This window comes from Lacerta agilis, chromosome 8, assembly GCF_009819535.1.
Source record: "Lacerta agilis isolate rLacAgi1 chromosome 8, rLacAgi1.pri, whole genome shotgun sequence".
In the NCBI taxonomy this organism is placed as follows: domain Eukaryota; kingdom Metazoa; phylum Chordata; class Lepidosauria; order Squamata; family Lacertidae; genus Lacerta; species Lacerta agilis.
The window spans coordinates 76,595,687-76,613,982 of NC_046319.1; the positions used below are offsets into that span (position 1 = coordinate 76,595,687).

Consider the following 18,296-nt stretch of genomic DNA (forward strand, 5'->3'; position numbering starts at 1 on the left):
ACTTCTTGCCTCTTCCCTGCACAATGCCCCCCCACCCCCACGATGCAAGGAAAGAAGCCGAGGTCACACAGTAGCAAAGCCGGGGGGCACTGCATGCCCAACATGCTCCCCGGCTAGGAAAAGACCACAGGTTTAAGGGTTGATATGAGCATACTGTGGCTCCAGGTGTGGGAGAAGGGGAAGGGGTCGTGCACGGAGACAGGATACACCAAACAGCAGAGCCAGGGCAGAGAGAGACACACCCCGCATGGGGAGAGGCAGGGAGGGAAGGGGCAGAAGCAGCTCAGTGACAGCCTACAATGAAGTTCCAGGCTCCAAGGTCCAGGGAGAGCTGGGCATGGCGCTAGTGACTCATGGCCATTTTCAGGGATGCTGGGAAAGGCAGCTAATTCTAGTGATTCAAGGTTGTGCCTGAAGGTTTTAAGAACCTGCCGTCAGATTTATCCTACCATCCCGTGGCATGGTCACTCCTCAAGCCACCTTTATAATGGCAGCAAACCGCAGAAATTAGTGAACCAAACTCCCAAGGAATGACTGGACCAGCCACTCCAGGAGACCGCAGTGGAGGACTTTCTTCTGTTAGCCTGCCTGCCTCTGACTCTGGGTTTGGAGAGGGGGGTGAAATTCACTTGCACTTCCCTCCACTTCATTCCTGCATCAGCTTTTACCCTTGAAAATGTTTCCACCAGCAACATTTTTTTATATATAAAAAAGCCATTGTTCTAGCCGCACCACTTGCCCCCAACCCCATACGGCCCACATACACTCGCGCACGAAGATTATCAACAGTGTTTCTGTCAACATAGTGTTCTAGAGGAATTAAATCCCAAGTCAGACAGCAAATCGTCGTTTGTGTTTGCAAAAGACACACACACACATGCCCTTGCCTCACACTCTCCCTTCAATTAAGTGCAAACACCAATATTTTGCGTGAGGCGGAAAGTGTGGGTGTGTTTGTAGTGTGAGAGATATGTTAATGATTTGTCAAATAAAGACAGCGGAACCAGCCAGATCAAACCTGGACTGCCCTCACTCCACCCTGCCAGGGAGCCTCTGCCACACACAAATTCTCTGCTCAAGTAAAAAGGAGCCATTGTCCCAAACTACTACTTTGCCAGATTAAAAACAACCCAACCAGCGGATGGGGATGTTTTCATTTCTTCTAATGTTCCTCGCCATTTGTTTGTTTTCAAGGTTAGTTCCTTCCCCCTTTACGATTGGCCGATACTTAAAAGTCAGGAGAAATTTACATTCCACCTTTGCCAAAACATAAAAAAGCCTCTCTTTCAGATGTGTTGGTCCAGACCTTCTGAGCAGCTACGCTGGGACGGTGAGAGTTGGTCTAAGGTGAAATGGTGGTCTCCCCAAAATAGGTGAGGAGGTGCCCAGCGGTGCAGAACAGGCCCCTGGTTGCAGCTCATGGAATGTGTTTGGGGGTAGGGGCTCCACATCTCGCCAGGCTCTAGCAGGTCTTCTCTGTCTGTGCACAGGAGAAATCCCCAAACACTCGTCCAAAGCCACCCACCCAGCTGATCGTGGCAGTGTTCACGTGAGTTCTACAGGTTTGCTCCGGTCGGAAATGATCAGATCCAGCATTCAAAGAGAGATACAGACCCCTCCTGCTCAAAGGAATGTCCGACGTCATCCTTGACGCAGCAGGCCCTTCCGTGCCAGGCACTGAGGCAGAACCAAGGCGTCATATGTGTCCAATACTCCAGCTCGCCCCTGCCCTATCAGGCCGCTGAAGTTTGCCCAGCTGAAGTTTGCAACCAAGTGGCAGGGGAGGGGGAGGGGGGAGGGCGACAGATGACGGGGTTGAGTTTCCAGTCTCTGTTCCGCGTGGAAGAACAGGAGGAGACCTCGATGTCCTCTTGTGCCCAGGGTTCACAGTGTGTGCTGCTCAGCCTGAAGCTGTGGGGCAAGAAGGGGCTGGAGGGGAGACTGCGGAGAGGGGGGAGGAGGAGTCTGTGGAGGGGACGGCTGGGCCATCACAGGTGTGGAGGACAGGAAAGGCGTGCTGGCAGGAATGGCAGAGGGAGAGCTGGGCATGGCCCCAGGAGGCTCAATGATGGGCCGATTGTAGAAAAAGAAAGGGCATTGATGGATGAAGAGTTCTATGATTGTCTGATAAATACGAGTAGCAGTGAGAGCATCCATGGTGCTGAAGTCGGGCCTCATCAAGGTGGGCCAGAAGCAGATGGAGAGGTTTTCGCTCGTCATCAGGTTGGTTTTGTTGTTGTGGCTTACTCTGCAAGACACGGGAGACACCACCGCACAAGGTTAGCAAGGCCTGCTCAAAACCACAGGGGAGCTGTGGGCTACTGTGCTAAGTGGAAGGCACACCCTACACTTCCTGAAGCAGGGACAGAAGGGTCTAGGCGGCAGCTGCACACATCAGGGGCTAGTTGTGTGGCAGGCTAACTCTCAACCCAGCCTGCTGCTGCAGAACAACTGCCTTCCCGGCTGCATGTGTTTCTCCTGGTATCTCAGTTATGCTCTTATGTTACTGCACATATGTAGGAAGGCAAGGAAACACAGCAGCAAGGAGTGTGGTGCTGGTAGTGACCAGGAACAGGAGGGACAGTTATTGGAGCAATGCAGGGGCAGGGGGAGAGATGAGACAGGGTTGGTAGAAGGTGACAGGTAGATTTGCTGCAGCTGGCAAATTAAGAGGGTCCTAAACATTACCGTATTTTTTGTTCCATAAGACACACTTTTTTCCTCCTAAAAAGGGGAAATGTCTGTGCGCCTTATGGAGCAAATGTGTGGTCCCTGGAGCAGAATCGCCAGTGTGGCGGGTGCCATTGACCTGCCCTGCTGGGTTGCCGGCAACCTCCCTTTTCCCCTGAAGCCCCAGGAAGGCTTATGGGCGGTGGGAAGGCTTTGCCTACAGCCTCCCATTTCCCCTGATGGCTCCGGGGATGTTGGCCGGAGGATGGCGAGAAGAGGCAGCTACCAAGAGAGGGGAGGAAGAGGAGGGGGACCGAGAAGCGGGGCGAAGGGGGAGGAAGGAGAGGGCAAAGGAGAGGCAGCAGCGAAGGTCGCCTGAGGAGTTTGGGCGAAAGGGATGGAGAGGAGGAGGTTGGAAAAGGGACCTGTGCTGCTTGGGGGGGCGGGGGAGAAGGAAAGCCTCCCAAGCCTCTGTGGGAGGAGAGTGATCCCTGCAGAGGCTTAGGATGGAAGCTGCACCCCGCCAACCATATGGCTGGCGGGCATGCAGCTTCCCTCCCAAGCCTCTGTGGGGATTGCTCTCCTCCCAAGGAGGCTGTGATTCAGATTTTTTTTTTTCCTTGTTTTCCTGGTCTAAAAACTACCATATTTTCCGGCGTATAAGACGACTGGGCGTATAAGACGACCCCCACTTTTCCAATTAAAATATAGAGTTTGAGATATACTCGACTGCAGATTCTCCACCCGGCGTATAAGAGGACCCCCGACACTTCCTGGATTAAAAAGTAGTCTTATACGCCAGAATATACAGTAGGTACGTGTTATGGTCCTGTGCATGTTATGGTCCGAAAAATACGGTAATCACTTTTTACTCATGCCAGTCAGAATGGTTTAAAAAAAGGGCAATAATATTATTTTGCCTCCTTTCTTTCTAAGAGTAGAACAGGGCTGACTACAAAATCACTCCAGGTTAATGCACCCAGAACTGAAACACACTCAGATTAAAACAGGACTCCAAAGATACACTCAAAGCTATACAAGAAGAGCAGAAAACCTCAAAATCCTTTAGTCATCTTGTTTTCCCCGAACTAGTGAGCAGTCAAGAGCGCTGCCAAGAACACACCTTCAAGTGTTATAGGGCCACGACAATCTGTATCAGTGGCTGTGAGAACCGAACCAAAGGGCTGGTGGTGATTTGGGCTCATTAACTGGGACTCTTAAGAGCGCAGCCTTGTGAATATGACCTCTGAAAGCAGCAAATGCCCCCTGGCCATGGCTAATGAAACTGGGGAGACAGCAGGCCTAACACAACCTCTGCCAGAGCACGGCTGCCAATTTCTGGAGGAGCAGGATTTACCAAATTTAATGAGACCCCTGATAAATGGAGGCTTGCTTAATTGGGAGAAACGTCAGGGAACAGATTCTCTTCAGGCAGGCTCCACTGCCCCATTGTGGCTGTGAAATGACCCAACGTTAGCTTTACACAGCTCCAGTGCTTGTTAAGAAACCAACAGCTAAAACTAAGGTGAGACCCGTGTCCCCCCCCTTCCACTTGCATCTCAGAGGGACAGAAAAAACATGCGTTGAACATACTTGCTCAAGTGAGAGATAACGTATTTGAAGACCTCATAGTTCTCCTTGGGAAATTTCTTCAGCACCTCTTTAAGTGCATGCAACTTCTGTTCTCTGTCATTGATCTCTGTTTAAAGGGAAACAGACCAGAATTCACAATTTTACAAGGTGCAAACAGGCATTCATGATCTCCAACTATCCAAATGCAAACTCAAAAAGCCTGCAACTGATGTTTAAGGAGTAAATGCAGGAACACAAATCCCACAAGCCCAACCACCACCACCACCAACGGCACTCAACGGTCCTTTGTATCCATCAAACCCAAAGAGCACAGGATTCATGATAGAGGATCACAGCTGATTTGCAGGTCATTAAAATAATTTCCTTCTATTTTACCATGACAGGTACCAGACCACATTCAGTTATGCCAAGCTGCATTTCTTCTGCAACAGTCTCCATTTGCAATTGTTATCTTCATATTAAGTTTGAACCAAGTTATTCATATTTGGGGCTGATAACTACTGGGGAGTTAAAATACAATGAAGCTGAGGTTCCTTTTCCTTGCTTCAGTTTAAAACCAGCTCTATTAAACCACAAAGGCTAGAAACTTACATTTTTTAAAAAAGAAAGAAAAAAATTAAAGATTAAATAATCAGGGTAATAACCAAGGCCCACAGGGCTATTACTCATTCCTATTCTAAAGAGAGACTCTTTTAACATTAAACAGTTTGACAGGTCAATCTTTTATAATGTGTTTTACTTCAAGATCCAAATACAGTGGTTCCTTGACTTACGAATTACTCGACATACGGATTTTTCGACTTATGAATGAAAAAAGTGCCCGCACGCCTACGAATTTTTCGACATCCGAAGGACATCCGTTGGCGGTTTTAGATGGGGTTTACTTGACTTACGAATTTTAGATGCGGTTTACTCAACTTATGAAATTTTCTGAATTTTTCGTTTCCAATGCATTCCTATGGGGAAATCGGTTTTTTTGACTTACGAATTTTTCGACCTATGAATGTGCATTCGGAACGGATTAAATTCGTAAGTCGAGGTACCACTGTACTGGTAAGAAAATCTCTGCTTCCTGTTTGGTTTCCAGGTTTCCAATGTGGAATCATAACTATGTCAATACACAGGTAGCAAACTTTCCTACAAAGGCCTCGGTTCTCTTATGGTATGCAAGCATCACAGGGGTAAATCTAACGGCTGGGCAACAATTTACTTGAAAAGAGAAGATTATTACTTTTATACATGTCACAATGCCACAATAAGAAAGGGGCAAACACCATCTCTCAGAAATCCTCTGGGAATTACTTCTAAAGCAAAGGGCCCCAAACCTCACACTACTTCGACAGAAGCTCAGTACAAAGTCTTTCCCAAACTCTGAACACGTCTGAAATGGACAGAAGAAACATTTCAGACCCAAGGCAGTGTCTTAAATTTGCACCAAACTGAATCCTGGAGAGCACCAAGTTGCTTTTCAAAGTATTTCTGTGACTGAAATGTGACTCTTTGGTCTTATGGCTTTTTCTGCCCCATCTTTAAAAAAAATAATCAGAAGAGCAGCTCTATGTAAAACCTGATTTCACAAGAGAAATCTCTGGAGTGGGAAGCTATGTGGGATTGCCCAGCCTTTGCTTGTGTTAAATTCAAATGAGGGAAACATCTCTAGAATGCACATACGTATTATTGGTTCACTAATCTGGTTCTGTGGCTTGCTTTGATCAACTGCTGAATTTTGCACACTTTTTGCTCATTTTGTATCATGTGGGTTTTAACTGTATTTGTTAAACTGCTTGTTTATTACTGCATTTTTTAAATTACTGTATTTGATGGTTCTACTGTGAAAACCACTCTGGGTTGGACACTTAATAGCTGAGCCAATTTGCTTCAAAGTGTGTTGTTAATTAACCGAGCATGTTGTGAAACAGAACCAAATAGGGTAGAAATATCTGTTTTTGTCATGAGGAATCATCCAGTCAGAAGGCTGGAAACTTACTTCATATTTTTATAGCGAAATACAGTCATAGGCCACTATTTACACCAATGCACAAATCCAGTAGAGACCTGTGACACACCTGCAACCTCAATCCATACAATCGTGTTAGTGGGGAGAAGTTTCGCATTTCTCACTAGGTGTAAAAGGCTCTGTTTTATGTGAACAAGTATCTCAATTTCTCCTCCACCAGTGCTACCACATGGGACTCTGTGCAACCAATTAATAATTACTGCCCTCTAAACCAGGGGTCAGCAAACTTTTTCAGCAGGGGGCCGGTCCACTGTCCCTCAGACCTTGTGGGGGGCCGGACTATATTTTGAAAAAAAATATGAACAAATTCCTATGCCCCACAAATAACCCAGAGATGCATTTTAAATAAAAGGACACATTCTACTCATGTAAAAACATGCTGATTCCCGGACCGTCCGCGGGCTGGGTTTAGAAGGCGACTGGGCTGCATCCAGCCCCCGGGCCTTAGTTTGGGGACCCCTGGTCTAAACTAATTACATCCAAAGGCCTGAAGTAAAATGTCACCCAGCAGTCATTCAGACCCACTCCTCTCTTTTAACAGCTGGACTCTCTCCTTTGGGGCAGCCCCATGTAGTATCAGAAGCCATCTTGCTTTAACCTGCCCCTCCCCACCTCACTTTCCAAAAATATTTTGACCATGGCATCTCCTCTGTTGTAGACTGTGTAACAGGACTGTGCCAGGGCAGTCCAGCATTGCTGACCTTAACAATATTAGCAAAGGCTTATATATGTGCTAAAAGGTTTAAATAACGTACATCCTGCTATTCCCAAGCATGTTCAAAGCAGGCTACCAAATGCCCCAGCAAGCTCATTTTATCATGTTATCAAAATGTGTCAAATAGTCTTGAAAAGGCATTCATCTGGCAGGCTATTTTTTTTGGGGGGGGGGGTGTCAATTTTTTAAATATCCCATTCATCTCAAAGGGGCACGGACAGGAGAATTTATTAAGTGGATTAGCTCCTCATTTCAGAGTTGTTGCCTTTCTGCTCGAAGCCCTTCATACAGTGTCTAAAATATAGCAACCACACCTCAGGTTTAAAATCAGTGCAAACCAGGGATGTGAAACCTGTGTCCCTCCAGATGTTGTTGCACTACAACTCCCATTGTCCCTGACCACTGGCCATGCTGGCTGCAGGGTCTGATGGGAGTCAGAGTCCCAACACATCCAGAGGGCCACCCCTTGTGTAAACGGATACGTGACAAAAACCAAGCGACAGCCATTTCTTCTTAAGACTGGTAAAAAAAGGAAAGAAATCCAAAAGGTGCTGCTTCAGGCATTCACACACACAATGGAACTATTTGCCATGCTATTTTATTTTCTCGCTCTAGATGTCGCCATGGCAAGGCTCACATCCATTCACTAAATCCCCTTAGGGAGAAAGCATTATTTTAAAAGGAAATATTTTAAATAGCCCTGTCAGGAATAGTGAACTACAGTTCTTTGGGAGAAATTTTTTTTGGGGTCAAGTTTAAAGTTGATCCACTATCTCTCCCCCCCCCCCAATAATTTGTGCATGCAACTCAGAAAGAACCACAGCATTACACCTGATTTTGAAATAGGAACATGAAAGAGACATTAGTTTTTAAATAGCACATTCACTGATGGCATCAGAGTGCAGCAGTCAAGAGTGGTCCTCCAAGGATTTTTTACTCACTGCACTGGGATGTACAGGACTCAAAGGAAATTCTGCAACTCCATCAGCCTACTGTCTTAAAATGTAGACCCTGAGTCTCTCCCCCACCCTATCATCTGTGATTTCCCCCCTCCCTATTAAGGTGGCAGCCTATTAAGTATTGCCAATATTTTATCAACGAAAGCATCCCATAATACACCACAGTCTAAAGAATAGAAGACTGGTGAGCAAAAAGGATGCATTAATAGGACAGCAAGAGTTTTCAGAACCATTTCCTAACATACTTGCTATAAGCACCCATGATGTTGGCAACATCACAGAAGTGAAATAAGATGGAGAAATATGGAATTAAAACCTGCACACGTGAGTCAGCAGTTATGAACATGGGTTCCCAAACAGAAGGAATGCCAAATCTGACGCTAAGTGAGAAATGTGGAGGAAGATTAAAAGGCTCTCTAATACGGGAAAAACAATGCTTTTCATCACAAACTGTTGCATACTCACTGTGGGCCTCCACCAGTTCATTCTGCATGTTGTAAGGTACCAAAGGGTCAGGCAGTTCTGAGAAAAAGCTCTTCATGGCTCCAGCTACGGCATTCACAGTGAAGTCCTTCTCTACAAGGTCCAGATTGTGATCTACAAGGAGCAAATTTAATGGTTACACCTTGCAAAGTGCTGCCACGGAGGTGCACACATTTCTGAGATTTGTTACAAGTATCAGATCAATTAATTAGTGAAAGAGGGTGGTCCTTGGTATCGCGAGACTACTTACCAGGGAATTATGTCAACTACTGTAGTACAGCAGAGGTACATTTATCTGTGTTCGTAGGGTGCAGGTTAGGACTTGGGACTAGTGAGACATCTAGAACTGCATATTGAGTGCACACAAACTCAGATACCGTTGTGATAGTCAATGAGGTCACACCACTTAACATTTTAGATTTGTAACCAGCGCTTATATGACTGGGAGAATGACCACAGAGACTTGCATTTCTTCCACTGTTGTGCAGAGATCCAGAAATACACATGTGCATAGTTCTAAGATGCTTTGCTCCATCCCACCTAAGAGAAAATGGACGAGACTTACCTTGATCAAACTGCCGCTGTAAACTTTCCATCTCAGACTTGTTTCCACTCACCCGATAGATACCTTCAGTACCCAACCCTGGTGAAAGAGAAAGAAATTGCGCTGGATCAAAAATGCAGACCTAAAGGCAACATTCAACAGAGAAGAAATGTGTTGAGGAATGGAAATTTTTTGCCTCAAGAAAATAAAATTGTGCAAATGCACCGCAGACACATGAGGCCTCCCCCTTGCTGAAGAACAAGTCAGATGGGGCACACAACACAGCTGACTTTTATTTTCTCTCAGTACAATAATTTGTTAAAAAAAGGAAGGTACAGCTAGAGTTCCAGAAGTAATAGAACTCTACGCACAATGCAAGGAAAAAGGAAAAAGAGCTAGAATTGTGGTCTGCAAGTATCTCCCTTTCTACTCCTCCCTCCACACACCCCAAGCAGCTCTAACAACTTATATTATGTTATGACAACCACTTTCAAGAAAAACAAGACAAATGCAATGAACAGAACTCTGTGAAAGAAAAATCTAAAATTCTCCCATCTATTAGGGCCTCCTGAACTCAAAGGAACTGGGAAAAGGCCCTGCGGCCCTCAACCCAATTTTAAAAGCCTCTGCAAATGAAAAGTTCAGACCTCTGGCAAGAACAACCTGATCCTCCTGGGTAGGAAGAGGGGTGAGGGGTGACCTCAACAATTTCCTGCCTCTGCCCCTTGTACCGTTAGCATGCAGTGCCTGACAATTACCCCCGAAGAGAAAAAGAAGTTGCCCACTTGTCCTAAGGTACAGTGAATTCAAGTGGTTAAGAATCCAAGCTTGCCTTTGGGGAAGCCTCTCCCCCCCCCCCCCGCCTCAAATCTCTCTCTCTCTCTCTCAACTCCAGATGTGTCCATCAAACAAGGCTGTTGAAGATCACATCAATATAAAAATCATTAAGAATTTAAAACCCTTTAACTATATAAATGCCAAGTCTTGCTATTACAATGCAGGCTGCAGGTTGTCGGGTCACTTTTAAGGCATAAGCTAGATGCCTTAATAGATATTCTTTTAAATAAGTTGTTTGCTATTTTAAATGCTGCTTGCAGCATCTCTGAACTGCAAAATAAATAAAAATAGCATTACATCTACAAAGTAAATATAAAAAGGCCAAGGACACGAGAGGAGAAAGGTAGTCCGTCTCGCTACAAGGATGGCCTTCTTCAGTGAAAACCGTAAGATGGGAGGGGGAGCAGAATGTCTCAATTTAGTAAGTGTTTTAATTGTCACATTCTGAGAAGCTCGTATTTGGTGAGATAAAAGCAAAAGGCCAGGCTGAGACCCAGTCCAGGGATAGATTGATGGTAGGTGAATCTGGAGTGAAGAGGATTTATTCAGAGCACAGGCTTAAAAGCTCTTAATTGCTACAGAGGCTGCCTGTATAGGGACCTCATTTCATAGAAAGCAATTCACCTCATCAGGGAGGGAAACTGGGTTAATGGGCCAGCCCAGAGGGCTGTATAATTCCAAGCCTGGAACAAAAGAGCCACTGTGCCCATGGATGGGAAGAGGGAAAGTAGCAGCTGCCACTGCTGCCATTTGTCTTCCCACTGCCTGGAATCCAAACAAACTTGTCAATGGACAATGCAGGATAGATTAAACATGCAAAGTACCTGTTCTGCCAGCTCAGAAGCAGCCCTGACAGGCAAGGTGAGGTGGGTGCCTCAGCAGTGACATCTGAGTAGAATCATAGAATTCCAGAGTCGGAAGGGACCCTAAGGGTCATCTAGACCAACCCACTGCAATACAGGAATTCTGCACCCACAGCCATCCTCAGTGGGCTTGAACCACCAACCTTCTGGGTAACACCCAGATGCACTGACCCTCTGCACCACAGGAGGGTGCCATTAAGGACAGCTGAGTGAGAGATTCTGCAAAGGCTTGCGCAAGTGAACTTCTAGTGGGTTGTGCCATTCAGAAATTTCTTGCCTCAGGCACAACTATCTTTTGGGCCAGCTTCACTAACCCAAAATGTAACAGCGTTTCTCAAATCATTTCCCCACTTCCCACTTAAGCTCGGCCACACTGCACTGCAAAGGCGCCATCAACAGGAACTCCTAGGCTCCTCCACGTTCGGCTGTGTGTCCCAAGACACACCACATATTGCTACGTTGCTTGCAGCCGCTTTGTGGTTCCTTGTCATTAGGACGTCTCAGAGCGCACCATCAACGCCTCTCTGCGACAAAAGGGAGCTAGTTAAGCAACAGCCCACGCTGGTTGCTGGTTCCATTTTCCTACGTGGTGGGCCCCCCCCCCTCCCCTCGCCCTGCAGAAAATCAAAAGGCAAGTGTGTAAACTAGGAGGAGAAGAAAAGAGCCAGAAAGAGACATGAAGGGCTGATTGAACACCCTAACGCAGTCATTAAGCCTCTGCAAGCTCTGCGCTCTAGTTAGCAAGCTTGACCCCAAATGCTCCCTGGTGCGCCACACCGAACAAAGCTAGCCTCGTTTCTGTAGAGGGGACATGGGTGCTGCGGAATTACGTGGTACATGCCTGACTGATGCACTACACAAAGCGAGCAAAATGAGACACGAGAGCAATTTTTTGTCCATAAGAGTCAGGCTATGTGAAGGTGTACATAGCAAACAAAACACAACTTGGGGCAGAAAGGTCTGCAATAAACACCCAATTAATGCTACGTCCGTCTGCCCCCCCCCCCAACCTTCCTGGAATGTTAAGAGAGATTCTCACAGAGACGCAGTCGCTCTATTTCTTCTCTCCACGATCAGTTACACACAGGCAGCAACAGCAAGACATCAATCACCCCTGAGTTGAGAGGAGAGGCATAAGCCAGAGACAGCTTACAAACCATACAGCAAACTGAGATCAACGCAAGACGGTTGTAGAAGGCGCTCAACACACAGAAAGAAGCAGTGTTTAATAACAGGCTCAATATTTCCTGCAATCCACTTCCATGTTTACGTTACAAAATCCTGTTTTACACCCACCCTGGTCACACGCAAAAGTATGCAGGATTCATACACTAACATGTGAGCTAATATAATAGGCTTGTGTATGTGCCAAAACAAAGAAAGGAAGAACTGAGTAGTGACTTTGCAGAACACAAGCAACAAAGCATGCTTGGCTGCCAGGTATATTTGAGAACATCAAACCACACCAAGCCCAACTCAAAAGTAGGAGGTCTAGCACATGCAAGCAGTTGAAATGGCAACTGCAGCCCTTGTTCCACTCTCTAGGGACCAAAATGGCACATTTAGCAGGCAATCTGTGACCCAGTTTCTCAATCTTTTCACTTTTGCTTAGAAGCAGGGAAATCTGAATGGGACCCAGTGGGGGCAACAGCACCTGGGGAAAGGGTGAAATTTTGATAAGGGAAATGGCGTGGGATTGTTAGTCTTCTCCTTCTCCTAACGTCACTGCTCATTTCCACTCTGGAGCCCCATCATGCAGCTGCTTTTAAGAATGTGCCCTTTGGCTCTCACACATCTTTCTGCTAGTACCACTGCATTATTTTGAAAACAGTGCAAGTAAGCTAGGCTGCATGAAATGGAAGATGCTCAGAACTGCTATTTACCAAACAAGAGAAGTAAGGATATTAGGTTAACTGCTAAATGCAGGGGGAGGGGGGAGAATAGATGATAATATTGGGTTGGATCCAGACTTAGTCCCCTTGATGTCAATGGTCCTAACTCTAAGCATGACTAAGGCAAGCCTGCATTTTTCATCAACTGCCTACCCTCGTCTGAGTGGAGTCAAATTATATATATTGCACAGACATACATACCCACACAAGTACAAATTTGTCTGAATAGGGCTAACATGTCTGCCTTATCTACTGATTCAGAGGTAAACTTTCCTCACTAATGGCTTGTGACCTCTGATCATTCATTGTCAGTAGCCTACTGAACCAACATTCCTAGCAATTTGAGATTTAATATACCAGTTGCAGCCACAAGCACTTACCTTCCCACCAGGATTTTCAGAAACTCAACTGAAAATAAACGTCTCCCCCACAGGATATGTGGGGGAAATCAAATTTGTTATATGCAGAACAGGAAGAGGGTAAGAAGACTTGGAATGGTCGGAAAACTCTTATTCCTATGTTAAAATGATACTAGGTTCATAGCTAAGAGGAAATGCACCAGACTGGATAAGGAGTAGATGACTAGATCTTCACCTTTGTATTTTCAGTATTTTAGAACTCAACTGGCAGCAGAAACCAAAGTCTCCAGACCCACAAAAATCCCAGGAACACATTGCTACCTGTCACAGTTGCACTTCTAGATATAACAAATATAAATGCTGAAGGCACTTCAGACTAACCAGAAAGTGTAAGGGCTCAGCGCTTGCCCAGAGTCCCTCAAGGGAGACAGAATTTCAGAGGCTGAGAAAAGCATCTGTGCTTTAGGGATTTCTCTACTAGCTTGGGAAAACCTAGATACACACTGTCACCATGGATCTCTTGCTTCAAGGAGATGGGCTAGAGTCTTCTTAAACTATTTAACCACAACAGCAACAGATTTCTCCAAATACGAACTTCATGCTGTGTCTGTAGACTCTACAGTCATTTCCTTGCAACTATAGAAAAACCTGGCATAATAAATTATAGCTAATGCTCTTATAGATTCCCCAGTGTTTCATATGCAAACCCACACAACCTATTCATCAGGGATCTCCAAGGTAAAGCTGTAATGGAATAGTCAACAGTCTTCTGTTGTGGAAGGGGCACATAAAGTGTGTTTCTTGGAACTGTGGGCTCTTTCTTTCCACTATTCTTGATCAAATGGAGAATGATACCTCAAAATCCATAATACCCAGTCTTGCTCAAGTTCTATTCCAACAAATCCAACTGCCAAGACATATAGCATGTAAGATCATGTTAGAGTAGGGGGGGGGATGTCCGGCCAGGCCTTTCTATCTGGCCCTCAGGACTCTCCCCAGACCAAACCTTCACCAGTTGCGTTCTATGCCCTCCTTGAGTGCTTCTTTTTGTCCAGAGCTTGTCCTTCAACTGCAATGACTCTTTGTAGATTGAACGAAGTATGAAAAAGAAAGAAGCCTTGCCTGTTTACAAATGTCACCAAATAAAATCATATTTTGAAGGGATTCACCACCCATGTGACTGCATTGTCGTCATATATTTAAGAAATAACCCTCAGGCAGAGATGAAATCAGTGCATTCTTATACCCCATGTGTAATTTTATAGTTGTACTCATCGCACTTACTCCTGATTTTTTCTTTTGACTTTGTCATCAAAAGCTCCTTATGTTGAATTCATATTACTTTTATTTGTCTTTCTATTTGGGCCTATGTTTGTTGTTTAATGAAATTTCATTAAAACAAATAAATAAATGAAGGCTGCTGTACGTTAACCTTCACTAACCTGGTACCCTCTGGGTATTTTGGACTATGTCTCTCATCTTCCCTAATTTTTGCCCATGCTGGTTGGGGTTGATGGGAACTGTAGTCTCAAACATCTGGAGGTCACTAAAATGCTCTAGGTCTCCTATCCCTCCTCCAATACAAGCAGATTATACCCCACCCCCCACCATAAAGTGTACTTTATAAAGCTTGAGTGACCATGCAGAGCATTTCCCCTACGGCACAAGCTACTGCAATTAGAATGGAAGTACTCAAGTGTCCCAGGGCAGGCTCATAAGCTCTTAGACCCATCTATGGGGATCTTTAAGACTTCAACCATTACATTTTAAAAAATAACCGGAAAGAGCAACCAAGATTACGGCGCTTTGGATATACTGAATGCAGACTCTTGAAGATTAAGATGGAAGATGGCAGGGTGCTGTATGGGGAGCTGGCTTCAGGCACCAGGCCTGTTGGCAGACCAACTCTTTGTTACGAAGTCTGCAAACATAACATGAAGGCTGGCAACACTAACTCTGCCAGATGGGTATCCCATGCAGTCAATCACAGTGCCTGGAGACAGTCAGGTTGTGTATCCACAACAGTGACCAGAGGATGAATGACCGCTGGGAGGAGCACAAAGAGAAGAAATGCCATGGTGTAACCGTATCAGCAAAACCAGACACCTTCATCTGCCCCACCTGCAATAAAACACGTATCTCCTATATCAGTCTCTACAGCCACAGCAGGCGCTGTAACTCTCCAACGATTTGACTTACCTGACAAAGGTGCACTCTTTCATTGCCTCTTGAGTTAGGTGGATGGCAACAACAACAACCTGTTTAAATCTAAGATCCAAGGTTCTGTGGTATAACCAACGGTGGCAACTTTATCTCAAATGAGAACCATAGAATAAGCTCTCCCAACCTTCAGTATTTCTGATGCCACAGCATATCCAAGAGTTGTCTACCTGTATGCTTGAGGTTGAATCCTGACAAGACAGAAGTACTGTTTTTGGGGGACAGGAGACGGGCAGGTGTGGAGGACTCCCTGGTCCTGAATGGGGTAACTGTGCCCCTGAAGGACCAGGTGCGCAGCCTGGGAGTCGTTTTGGACTCGCAGCTGTCCATGGAGGCGCAGGTCAATTCTGTGTCCAGGGCAGCTGTTTACCAGCTCCATCTGGTACGCGGGCTGAGACCCCCCCCCTGCCCGCGCACTGTCTCGCCAGAGTGGTGCATGGTCTAGTTATCTCTCACTTGGATTACTGCAATGTGCTCTATGTGGGGCTACTTTTGAAGGTGACCCAGAAACTACAACTAATCCAGAATGCGGCAGCTAGACTGGTGACTGGGAGCAGCTTCTGAGACCACATAACACCGGTCTTGAAAGACCTACATTGGCTCCCAGTACGTTTCCGACGACAATTCAAAGTGTTGGTGCTGACCTTTAAAGCCCTAAACAGCCTCGGTCCAGTATACCTGAAGGAGCGTCTCCACCCCCATCGTTCTGCCCGGACACTGAGGTCCAGCGCCAAGGGCCTTCTGGTGGTTCCCTCGCTGTGAGAAACCAAGTTACAGGGAACCAGGCAGAGGGCCTTCTCAGTAGTGGCACCTGCCCTGTGGAACGCCCTACCACCAGATGTCAAAGAGAAAAACAACTACCAGACTTTTAGAAGACATCTTAAGGAAGCCCTGTTTAGGGAAGCTTTTAATGTTTGACGGACTATTGTATTTTAATATTTTGTTAGAAGCCGCCCAGAGTGGCTGGGGAAACCCAGCCAGATGGGCGGGGTATAAATAATAAAATTATTATTATTATTATTATTATTATCATCATCATCATCATCATCCACACATTCTCAGATTAGATTGAATACTGAGAAAAGGTGTCAGATAAATGAAGAGACAATTGCCCTACACCTTGCATCCTTCACTGAGTAACTGGCAATAGAAATCTCTAACAGGGAGAAAGGACAGGCAACTGGAGGAGAAGAATAAACAAAGAAATGGCGCTCAAGTTAATGACTTGGAATGTTCGGGGATTGAATCAGAGACCAAAGAGACGCAGAGTGTTTTATAGCATAGAAAAGAAGAATTTGGACATAATATGTTTACAGGAAACCCACATAGCCCGCCGTCATAGAAGATTATTACAGAACAAAAAACTAGGCCAAGAGTTTATATCATCGGACAAGGTCAAGAAGAGAGGAGTAGTGATTTACGCAAAGGAGAAATATAGCCCAAGACAGCTATTTAAAGATGAAGAAGGGAGATACATCGCAATTGAAATTTACGTACAAGGCGAAAAATTTTTGATTCTGGGACTTTATGCACCAAATGATGGAAAGTCGATTTTCTACAAAAAAATACATGACTTGCTGTTGGACTATTTGGATTACAAGGTAGTTTGCCTTGGAGACTTTAATGGGGCAGTTTCCACATTAATGGACAGATCTCAAAGAACCAAATTAACAAACGATGGGAAACTCCCAAGGACTTTTTTTGAAATGGTGGACAATTTGAATTTGGTGGATTCTTGGAGAATAAAAAACCCCAGAGAAACAGAGGCAACGTACTTTAGTGAATCTCAGCAGTCATGGTCGAGGATAGACTATATATGGATTTCGAATGAATTGGCTCCAAAGATACAAAAGGCAGAAATCGGTCCCAAAACGCTTTCAGACCATAATCCGGTACAGTTAAATCTAAAAATGATTTCCAAGGATTCTTTCAGATGGAGAATGGATGACGCATTGATGAGGGATACCAAGCTGGTAGAAAGAGCGGTGAAAAAGATGAAAGAATACTTTCAAATCAATTGGAGCTCAGAAGTGGAAAAAAGGATTGCTTGGGATGCAAGCAAAGCGGTAATGAGAGGATTCCTCATAAGCGAAAAGGCAAAAAAGAAGAAACAACAAAATGCAGAAATGGAGAGATTGCTGAAATCAATTAAAGAAAAGGAAAAAGAATTAAGAGGACATCCTAGATGTGTCAAAATCCAAAAAGAAATTAGATACTTGCAATCCCAATATGCGAATATTATGAATCAAGACATCGAATGGAAAGTGAAAATGATGAAACAAAGAACATTTGAATCTGCCAATAAATGTGGAAAACTACTGGCTTGGCAATTAAAGAAAAGACAAAAGGCAAATGTCATCAGTAATTTGGTAGTAAACGGAAAAAACGTGGAGAAACCGGAGGAAATCAGATGGTGTTTTCAGAGATTTTACAAGCAACTGTACAAGGAGGAGAAGATAGATGAAGTAGAGATAGACCGATTTCTGGAAAAAAATGGATTGCAAAAAGTCCCAGAGGAAAAACTAACAACCCTCAACCACCCAATATCGACGCAAGAGATAGAAGATGCAATAAACAACATGCAAATGGGGAAGGCCCCAGGACCGGACGGATTAACAGCAAAATATTATAAGACATTGAAAGACTGGCTATCGCAGCCGTTAAGAGAAATCTGCAACAAAATATTAGAAGGAGATAGGGCACCAGAGACGTGGAAAGAAGCCTTTATCACACTGATTCCAAAACCAGATACGGATAAGACTCTAATGAAAAATTATCGTCCAATATCCCTCTTGAACGTGGATTACAAAATTTTTGCAAACGTTTTGGCTACAAGGATGAAAAGAGTGTTGAAAGATTATATACATAGAGACCAAGCAGGTTTCTTGCCAGGAAGACAAATAAGTAATAACACGAGAATCATTGTGGACATTCTAGAAAAACTGGAGAGAGACATAAATACAGATGCGGCACTATTGTTTGTGGATGCAGAGAAAGCATTTGATAAAGTATCTTGGACATTTATGAAAAAGAATTTGGAAAAGATGGGAGTTGGAGAAAAATTCTTAAATGGCATTAAGGCCATCTATACGGAACAAAGAGCAAAAATAATAGTAAACAGTGTGATATCGGAGGAGATAGAAG

At 44.8% G+C, this 18,296-nt stretch overlaps 1 protein-coding gene across 1 annotated transcript in view; it reads right to left on the bottom strand.

Annotated features, from left to right (window-relative positions):
* Positions 1 to 706: 706 nt before the first annotated feature.
* Positions 707 to 18,296, bottom strand: part of ARHGAP35 (Rho GTPase activating protein 35) — a 59,469-nt gene continuing 41,879 nt past the window's right edge. The window contains exons 3-6 of the mRNA XM_033158418.1: positions 9,003 to 9,080; positions 8,420 to 8,551; positions 4,264 to 4,369; positions 707 to 2,248 (exon numbers count right to left, since the gene is read on the bottom strand). Coding sequence (XP_033014309.1) covers positions 1,885 to 2,248; positions 4,264 to 4,369; positions 8,420 to 8,551; positions 9,003 to 9,080 — 680 coding nt within the window. The 3' untranslated portion in view covers positions 707 to 1,884. The remainder of the gene's footprint in view (positions 2,249 to 4,263; positions 4,370 to 8,419; positions 8,552 to 9,002; positions 9,081 to 18,296) is intronic.